We start from the raw sequence: 10,483 nt of genomic DNA, 5'->3' as shown, positions 1-10,483 counted from the left end.
AATCTTTAATTGAAAACATAATATTGAATGAAAGAAGCCAGACACAGAATACATGTGATTTCATTTCCAAAAAATTCAAAACTGGGGAAAACTTCTAGCGGTGCATAACCATGGACAGAGGAGCCTGGTGGGCTAAGTTGCAAAGAGTCAGACACAACTGAGCGACTAACACTTTCACTTTTTTCAATCATTCGATAAAACTGTAAAGAAGGGCAAGACTGCGTAGTGGTTATTTTTATGAGGAAGATAGAGTTGAACATTGGGAAGGGGTTGTAGGATAGGGCTTCTAGAGTGCTGGCTATATTTTATTTTTACCGTCTTGGGTGTGGTCATATCAGTTCAGTTCAGTTGCTCAGTCATGTCCAACTCTTTGCGACCCCATGAATCACAGCAAGCCAGGCCTTCCTGTCCATCACCAACTCCCGGAGTTCACTCAAACTCATGTCCATCGAGTCAGTGATGCCATCCAGCCATCTCATCCTCTGTCGTCCCCTTTTCCTCAATCCCTCCCAGCATCAGGCGTACCTGTTTTATAAAAATTCATTTAGTAGTTCTGATGCATACTTTATGTACTCCTCTATACATTGTATTTTACAAGAAAAAAGTTTTAAAATACCAAGTTCACTCTGGCTACTGTGTAAGCACACAAGTATGTAAGCAGAAAGTCCAGTTGTCCAGGAATGACAAGATAGAGGCTTGGACCAGGGTTGAGAAGTAGTCAGATATAGGAAATAGTTTAGAATTAGAGGTAACAGGACTTGATGTGGAATATGAAGGGCAAATAATACAGCAACAAACACACTCAGTCATAAAGCACAGTGAGAGTATGCAACAGAATTAACTAAGCTTCTGAAACAGAAAAGGTTAATGTGAAGTGCTAAGTTGTGTGAATGGGTATCAGATGGAGGACTTCTGTCTGACACATCAGGGAAGGTTTCATAGAAAAGCTGGGAAGGAATTCCCCTGCTGGTCCAGTGACTAAGACTCCCGAGCTCCAAAGGGAGCGGCCCGGGTTTCATCCCTGGTCAGGGAACTAGATCCCGCATGTCACAACCGAGAGTTCACATGCTGCAACTAAGACCCGGCATGGACAAATAATTAAAAATAAATCAAATAAGTATTTTTAAAAGCTGGGAAAACAAACAGTTGACACTGATTATGGAGGAAATGGATGAGGGGTGATACAGTTAAAGGAGATTAGTGGATTGCTTACAGGTAGAAGCTTTGTATTATCCTGTACTCTTTTGCACATTATTTTATTTTTGAGGCATTTCGTGCATTATCTCTCAAATAAGTTTTTATCTACTTATGATTACCATTTAGCTCCACAATAAAAGGTGTTAGCAAATTACTTCAAACGCAGCAGCCATTCCACAAGTCCTGATTGAACCATGAAGTCTTGAACAAGTATATCACACAACTCCTAGAAGCCAACACCATGGTCACATGATCCTGGTGGCCAATATGGCGGTGCTTCTACACTATAGAATGGAATACGTATTAATAGCTTTTACATTATTGGCTTCATTTTACCTTCAAGATGTTACTGGAAGTTTTATTTTTGATACAAGCTTTTCTCATTGGATAGACTGATGGGTGTGGGAATAAAGGGGGGCATATATAGAAATAATGTCTAAAACAGAAGTTAGTGGGAAGGGAGACTTCTCAGTCAACCCACTTTATCTAGGAAGGTTTCCTGCATGAGTCAGAGTGATTTGAGGATCATCCAGAATTAACAATAGAAGGAGGCAACTTTTTTTTTCAGGCCTGTGGAAAAATAAGAGTGGGATAAGCAATGATTTTAAAACTCTGTGGCATTTCTGATTTCATGTATGATTTTAGGCACATCTCTCTCTTTCACCAGGGCTTCCTTGGTGGCTCAGCTGGTAAAGAATCCGCCTGCAATGAGGGAGACCTGGGTTTGATCGCTAGGTTGGGAAGATCCCTTGGAGAAGGAAACAGCTACCCTCTCCAGAATTCTGGCCTGGAGAATTCCATGGACTGTATAGTCCATGGGGTTGCAAAGAGTCGGGCATGACTGAGCGACTTTCACTCACTCTCTTTCATACACACTATACACCTTGACATTAAAAAAAATTACTGTTGGCCTAAATGAGAGTGAGTTTTGCTTTCATAGGTGTCTAAGATTCCACTAGAGCCTGTGAGAGAGTTGGAAATGAGAACACTGAAAACCAGAAGTAGAGAGAAAGTGAAGGGGGAAGATTAGATTAACTAGAGTGCAAGCAAAGTGATGTGATAGCTAGTGCTCACACATGCTTGTGAGGAACCAGGAACCGTTGGAAGAGTTTTATCTATATTAATGCATTTACTCTCATGACAATGCTGTGAGGTCATCCTCATTTCATAGCTGAAGATACCACGACACCGAAAAGTTGGGTAAGTAAGTTGGTTGAGGTTACAGAAGTGGAATTTGAAGCCAGGCCTTCTGAGTCTAGAATTCATACTCTTAACTGTGGTGCTAGACTATATATACATATAGATAGATAGATGTGAAAGATTTATTGCTTTGAATTTTTTAATTGGAGGATAATTGCTTTACAATTGTGTTGGTTTCTGTCCTATAACAACAGGAATCAGCCAGAAGTATACATACCTCCCCTCCCTCTTGAGCCTCCCTCCCACCCACCCCAGTTTTGAATTTTTATTGGAAGATAGTTGATTCCAATAGTTTATTGGAAGATAGGTGAAGATAACACAGTGTTGTGTTAGTTTCAGGTGTAGAGCAAAGGGAATCAGTTATACATCTACTAGACTATTAACTTTTTCTTAGAAAAAAAGGAAGAGATAGCATGAATGTTGGAATTTCTTTGTGTTCATATTCCTATCTTATAAAGTACGGCGACATTTTAAAATGGCATACAGAGACAATTATCTCCTCTACTTTGTCCCTGGTGCTCATTCCTTTGGCTTTCCAATGACAACCATGTCATTCTCTGGGGGTGATTCTGAGTTTATTTTTGGCTGTGCTTGGTCTTCCTTGCTGTACTAGCTTTTCTCTAGTTGCCAGGAGCCCAGCAGTCTAGTTGGCCGTGTGTGGGCTTCTCATTCCGGTGGCTTCTCTTGTGGCGCACAGGATCTAAAGGCCCTGGCTTCAGTAACGGTGGAACGATGGCCTAGTTGCTCCACAGCATGTGGGATCCCATCAGGGATTGAACTCACGTCTCCTGCATTGGCAGGTGGATTCTTTACCACTGAGCCACAAGGGAAGCCCTGATTTTGAGTTCAAAATGCAGCTGACCTCACCTTTTTTTTTTTAAACCTGATATATTTGCCATTAAAAGAAAAAAAACATTGCATAGCTTATTTATATTTGAAAAACAACAACAAACAGCTGGGGCCTTCAAGTTTAGCATCCAAGATTAATGTTTGGCTTTGAAGAATATTGAAATAGCTTACAGCGACGTATTGGACTTGGGGTGTTTAACGTTCATTAAACTGCAGCACTTTATGGAACGATTACCACTAATTACTGGAGGTCACAAGAGCCGTCATAATTGACAGTCTTTTTTTCGTCGCCTTACACTGGAGAGTATGAAAAACTGTGGGAAAAACGATGTAACTTCCCAGTTAGGGAGGATGGAGAACGGTATGGGAAAGTAACTTTTCTGCTGAGGCTGGGAGTTCATACTCATTTAAGCTGTAGACAGATCGTGCAAGCGCAATAAAGACGTCTAACTGTTCTACAAACCATCACCCCCATCCAGACTAACTGGAAAATAGATCAGAACTGGAATAGGAGTTGCTCTTCAAATACTGCGCTTGGGAGTCTCGAAAAGCTACAGAGCACAAACCAAGCCTGGTTCCCAGATACTTTTTAAAGTCTTTTCCAGGTATGCTCTCCCTGCAGCCTCGGCGCCTTCCCGGCGCGGGACTCCCCAGCCTCCGTCCGGGACGTCAGCCCCTGCACCCGGAGGCCAGTTCCGAAGAGGGGAGCGGCAGAGCCGAGGGAGGAGAGCGAACGAGCGAAATGGTCAAGTCCTCCTTAACTCCGGGCCCCCTCGCGGGCCTCACCCCTCCTCCCGGGGGCTGAGATTGGAGAGGAAGTGGGAAGGTTTCAATCTGTTCCTCACACCGGCGCCCTCATGCCCCAACCCTTCTCCTCCGCTCGGGGCTCCGGCGAGCCTCATTCTCGCCCCTCGCCCCGGCAGAGGAGCGCGCGCCGCGGCCGGGTGCGCGGAGAAAGACCAGGGGCGACGGGCGACCTCCACGCTGCCGCCGGGGCCCGCAGCCGCTCGCCGGCCAACAAGCCAGGCCCGAGGGCAGCCCCGGAGTCCGGGGCGGCCGGATGTGAGGGCGCGTCACTTCCGGGCGGTGCAGCGGCGGCCGCTTGGAAGATGGCTGCGCCCTGTGGCTCGGAGCTGCCCGCCAACTCGCCGCTAAAAATCCCGAAGATGGAGGTGCTCTCCCCGGCTTCTCCTGGTGGCCTGAGCGACGGAAACCCATCGCTGTCCGACCCTTCCACGCCTCGGGGTGCCTCCCCGCTCGGGCCGGGCAGTGCGGCGGGCTCGGGGGCAGCGGCGTCCGGGGGTCTCGGGCTGGGGCTGGGGGGCCGCAGCGCCGCCTCGTCCTCGGTCTCCTTCTCCCCTGGTGGCGGCGGTGGTGGCGGGGCTGCGGCAGCCGCCGCCGCCGCCTGCCGGGGCATGTCGTGGACGCCGGCAGAGACGAACGCGCTCATCGCAGTGTGGGGCAACGAGCGGCTGGTGGAGGCACGGTACCAGCAGCTGGAGGGAGCCGGCACGGTGTTCGGCAGCAAGGCCCCCGGGCCGGCCATGTACGAGCGCGTGTCCCGGGCCCTGGCCGAGCTGGGCTACGAGCGGACCCCGTCCCAGTGCCGGGAGCGCATCAAGGTAACCGGCCGCCCGGCCTGGGGCAGCAAACCAGAGGCAGAGAGAAGGCGGGGAAGCGGGCCTCGGGGGCGGGGGCCGGTCTGAGCGCAGGGCTCCCCTCCGGGGCCCGGTGGGCCATTCGCATCTCCTCCGCCTTTTTTCTTCTCTCCCTGGGAAGGGGGGGCTTTTTTTCCAGATGGCCGCCAGCCCGTAGGTTTTCTGAGTTTGAAGTTGGGCGTGCCTGCCGCCGCCCCTCTTTCTTGCCAATCGAGGATGTTCTTGCGCTCTGAAGTTGGTAGTTTCGAATTGTGCTCCCGGCGGCGGTCCCGTGTAGCCGGCGCTTCTCGCCCCCACCGCCGGGGCCCCTCGCTTTGTTCTAGGCTGGGGGGCTCCCAGGCAGAGGCTTACCGGCCGGGGCGGGATGGAGCAGGGATAGAAGCGGGGGAGGTGGGGGGAGGTGCTGAGCTCCCCCCCGCCACCCCCCAGTTTAGGAATTTTCAAGTGAGTGGCAGGGGCAGAGCCGTACGAAAGGCGCCTTCAGACGATGGCCTTTGTGTCAGTTGTCTTGCTTCTGTCTTGAGCTTGCTTCTAAGTCGAAGGGCGATCAAGTCTTGAGATGCTTTGGAGAATTGGGAAGGCTCGGTTGTAGCCAGATATTGTATTGCTTTTGTGGAGTTAGGGCACAGTTAAAGTTAGCCTGGCTGATAGTTGGTCCGAAATTTGAGTGTGGTGTCTTCAGAGTTAGGTTGGCTTGAGGCCCTGCAGTGTTTCTGATGAAGCTCCTTCTTGAAAGCCTGTGTTCCCCTGCTATAGCTGTTGTGCCGGATGTGATGACAAGTGAAGCTCTCACTGTGCGTCTGGCCATCCTTGTGTACCTGAAGGTTTCAGTACAGAGGCTCAATTTCGGCTAGAAATGTTACCACCAGTCGGGTGGTAACACCAGTTTTCTGTTCCTGATGACTTTTAATCTGGGAGTTCACATTTGTAGTATTGGCAGATACGGAGTTGTTTTTTAGGTAAGTTGGTTGGTGTCCTCTTCGCAGGGTCTGCTAAAAGATTATGGTAGGAGACTTTCCCCCTAGTTCACGGAACTACTACTTGTTCAGAGTTACAGTATCAGTGTGCTTCGTTTCTGGCAGGGCTGACACTTTTTTGGAACTCCATGACGGGGTAAAAGCCCAGTGGGAACTGTCATACTCACACTGGAGAAGGATATGGCTCCAAAATTCCAGAGATCTTGTCTCAAGTGTTCATTTGAGGACTTTGCGGCTTAGAAAATTTGGTCCAGAAACCAAGATATTTCAAACCTACTATTTTTAGGGAATCTAACACCCATTTCTCAACTAGAAAATTAGATTGGTTTACCTGATAACATGCTATCTTTGGGTCCCCCTCCCTCTCCATTTTAAACAAGGATGTCATGAAAGTAATAGTTTATAGATAGGATAAATAGTAGCGAATAGTAGCCACTGCTCTCTGAATCTCATTCCTTGTTCTATTCGAGGTTGTTAAGGTTAAGTTCAGGGGAGTTTTTGCATTGTGCTGTTTAGCCTCCATCCGTGAACTGTTTTGAGTTCAGCAATACTCTTCAGGCTTTTGTAATTGTTTTAGCTTCATTGATTTTCTTTTGTCCATAGACATTTCCCAATCAGAAGGACAAAGGGTGTTATCCAAAGCTGCTTATGAATCTCACTGATTATAAAATGGTTTCTCAAAAAGCCAGGAAATCTCCAGTTGGGTTGCATCTTTGTCCAGTTATGAAAAGCATAACCTAAAGCAAAGAAAGGAAACTGGGTTTGTCTGAAGAATTTTCAAAAGAGGATCATTGTCTCCGTCTCCAAGCAGATAAGATCAGATTGACCTCAAGTTCTTAGAATATTTGGAGACCTTATGGATGTTGATGTACTCTAATCCATAGTAGCAGTTGGTGAGGCGACCAGATCACCGTTTTTTGTTTTCTTTTTTACATAAACTGTTCCTTAAGTGTGATTTCAATCAAGGAACCAGACTTCTTCATTAACAGCATTGGTCTTTCCTATTGGAATTACATAAAGACGAGTTCTGATCTCTTATTCCCAACAGTATTTCCAGTGCCTAGGACATAAGTAGGCACTGGATACATATTTATTAAATTCACCAAATAAACAAAGCCTTGAAGGAGAATGTTGGAAAGTATAATAATCTAGAGCAGTGTCCAGATTTTAACCCCAAAACGTAGACTCTGAAACCCAATTTGAGAAGTACTTCCTTAAAAACTGAACTCTGTCCCTCTTGGAGACTTAAGATGAATGTAATCTTAAACACAGATGCACACGTGGTTACTGAAATCATAGCCATACACAATTATGAGGTGGATGTCCAAGTACTCCAGATTATGTTTATGAAAATCAAAAGGCAACCTTAGGAAATTCCCAGGGAATCATCACAGACCCCTGAAACAAATCTTTCAATCCCAGTTTCAGAAATGCAGATTTACAACAAGTAATTCAGAAATCTCTTTCATCTGATTCTGTTAATGAGAACTACAAAAAGAAATTCAACAGTCCTTTTTGCTTTGGAATTTGCAAAATAGAAACAAAGTAGTGCAGTGAGATACGGACCTGGAGGTATATCTTATCCAGAATAATGCAGCTCACTTAAGTGTGAACTCACGTCAGAGGCTCCCCGGGAAGGAGCACCGTGTGCATCAGTTCCATTTCTGGTCCAATGTATTTATTTAAATATCTGTTAAGATTCAGCTATGAAGTAAATCGTTTCTTCTAAGTTTGAAAGGAAGGAGGGTATATAGTAACTTCAGTTTTTCCCTGAAACTTTCCCTGAATTATAGTTTCAATATATTGATGTAACAACCTTGTCATATGATGACTCTTGGATTTTGCTACCAAAGTACTATTTTTAAATACTATCCAAGCGAATATATGTATTTCTAAGTGCACAGGATTTTAACTTAAAGTCAGATATAAACATTTTTTTTTTTAATTGCTGCAAAGTCTGAAATGTCCTGTTACTGGTATTTGTTCAGTTTTTTGGATAAAATGGGTGTTTTTGAGACTGGCTTGCTACATGTGTTTGGTATTGTTTGGTTCTGAAGTTTTGTTGCTTTCTGTTTGTTTGCCAGGAGAAAATGAATCTGCTAACAATTCCAGCCTAATTTTGGAGTCAGATAAACAAATGGGTGATTTACTATCCTTTCCTATAAGCCTTGTCATATTTCCATTTTCTAAGTGCTTGAGTGTTTACTGTCTGCTTGGTGTTAGGGTGAAGAGAAGAGCTGTAGTACAGAGTCCAAGAGCTTACAGTGTAGTTAAAGTTTGTGTACCCACACCTAAGAGTTAAAAAGCTGTACCAGACAACACAGGGGATGGTATGCAGTGCAGTACTTCGTATCAAATGACAAAAGCGGACCGTAAGTGTGATGACTTCAAAGGAGGAAGAGGGCTCAGCACAGCCCATACTATAGCAGTTGAGAGACCTATCTAGACTTGGAATTTGGAGCCAGATGCCAGATTCACACTTAAGTCAGTTAATCCGATGCCCTGCAAAACTCATTCTCAAGTCCCATATTTTTGGGTGTTCTCCAAAAATTTGGCTCTTGAGAGCTGGCTTTTTGTCTCTCAAACAGATGCTTTACTCTGGCTCTGCCTGAAGATGAAATGCAAGGTGATCATATGACCTAAAGAACTTGTCTTTGCTCGGTCAATGCTGATTGTTTACCAGATAAACTTATAAATGGTGGGAGTCTTCTGCCTAACAAGCAAGATGATTAACTTTTTAGGGACATTGTCTTGATCTATATTCATCAGTAATTCATCGTAATCTTTGGAACAAATATTGTACTTTAGCAGACAAATCACAGTGTGGTATATTTGATCTTTCATTGCAACTATTAAGACTTGTCATTATCTGTCCTGTGAGAACAAATAGGACAAAGATAACTTGGATCCCACAAATACTGTTGTCCCTGTCTGAACATTTTAAGACTGCCTATCTGTAAGGACTTTTCTGATGTCAGCACACTAGACTTTCTGCATTATCGTTGAAAGATGTTTCAGAAATACGGTCTGCCACTCAAAAGTGTTCATACGAAAGATTTAGTCAGATTTATCTCCTTCCGTTTCTTTTGTTCCCAAGCCATAGCCACCAGAAAACATATGTGTTCCAGTTTTTTTGTCTGCTTTTGAATCTGACAGAGATTTGATATATATACTGAAAGAATAGATTCCCAGCCATACAAACATATATTTAGGCTTTTGGTTTTGGAGGTAAGGACTCTAGTAAGCACACCTTAAAACTGCGTGAATAGGCACCTGAGTTTATTTCCTGTCATTTTGGGAAATCTACTGGAAAGTGGAGTGAAATATTCTGGATCCTTCATTAAGAGGATATGTAAAAAAAGGAAAAAAAAAAAAAAAGGAAACCCATATTATAAAGCAGTGCTGTTCAATAAAACTTTCTGTAATGATGGAAGTGTTCTGTATTTGCTGCAGTTCAGGGCAAGAGCCACTAGCCAAAGGCTATTAAGCTTTTGAATGTGGTTCGTGTGCTTGAGGAACTGAATTTTTAATTATGATTCATTTTAATTAATTACATTTTAAATTATAAATAGCAACATGTGGCTAGTGGCTACCATAGTGAACAATATAGGTAAAAAGTTGTTATTCAGAATATTAAAGAAGGCTTTATTTTATGAAAGGATTGTCTCGGCTACACCCTCAGACCTCCGAGGGGGCTTGTCGTGTTGGAAGTTCTTTCTTCGTGCCTTCCCTGTTGCTTTACCCCTGAGTAGGAAGAACCTTGACAAGTCAAGAGATAGGGTTCACCATTGTAGGAAGAGGAGCTTTTCCTGTAAGGAATAAGGTATTATAATCTCAGTTGACTGGGGCAAAACATATCTACACTGTCTAGCCGACTGTGCAATAGCTGCTGGCCACAGGCAGTAATTGAACACTTGAAAGGTGGCCAGTGTGACTGTGCCACTGGATTTTTAATCTCAATTTTAATTCATTTATATTTAACTAATACAACATTGTAAAGCAACTATAATCCAATAAAAATTAACTTAAAAAGGTAAGTTAATTTAGTGGATGTTATGGCACCCCACTCCAGTACTCTTGCCTGGAAAATCCCATGGACGGAAGAGCCTGGTAGGCTGCAGTCCATGGGGTCACTAAGAGTCGGACACGACGGAGCGACTTCACTTTCACCTTTCACTTTCATGCATTGGAGAAGTGCATGCATTGGGCTGCCGTCTCTGGGGTCGCACAGAGTCAGCCACAACTGAAGCGACTTAGCAGCAGCAGCAGCAGCATATTGACCAGAACAGCTTTGGAATTATAGTGTTCAGACTTTTTTTGCTGTGTACTCCCAAAAGAGTTTTGAAATCCATGCGCTCTCTTGAATGTTTGAAAGCTGACATTAATGTTTTTTCATCATATGTTTTAAAATTCATGGGACATTAACAGGATATAGGACATATTAAATCTAGTATGAGTAAAATGAGATTGATGTAAAACTTACTGAATAATGTACTCTGAATCTGAAAGAGTCACCACAAATTCTTATCTATAGGTTTTATCAAATATATCTTGAAAATGTTGATGATCCCACAATATTCCACTTACACTTAAACAGTATGA

The 10,483-nt window shown here is 44.3% G+C and overlaps 1 protein-coding gene across 7 annotated transcripts in view; it reads left to right on the top strand.

Annotated features, from left to right (window-relative positions):
* Positions 1–3,539: 3,539 nt before the first annotated feature.
* Positions 3,540–10,483, top strand: part of MSANTD2 (Myb/SANT DNA binding domain containing 2) — a 30,739-nt gene continuing 23,795 nt past the window's right edge. For 2 of the 7 annotated variants that reach the window (XM_061406297.1, XM_061406298.1), the window contains exon 1: positions 3,540–4,868. In XM_061406297.1, coding sequence (XP_061262281.1) covers positions 4,104–4,868 — 765 coding nt within the window. In that variant the 5' untranslated portion in view covers positions 3,540–4,103. The remainder of the gene's footprint in view (positions 4,869–10,483) is intronic. The other 5 variants (XR_009734530.1, XM_061406296.1, XM_061406292.1 and 2 more) reach the window with 3 other exon arrangements.

The sequence above is a fragment of the Bos javanicus genome, chromosome 29, assembly GCF_032452875.1.
Source record: "Bos javanicus breed banteng chromosome 29, ARS-OSU_banteng_1.0, whole genome shotgun sequence".
Taxonomy (NCBI): domain Eukaryota; kingdom Metazoa; phylum Chordata; class Mammalia; order Artiodactyla; family Bovidae; genus Bos; species Bos javanicus.
This window is presented reverse-complemented; position numbering and strand designations above follow the sequence as displayed.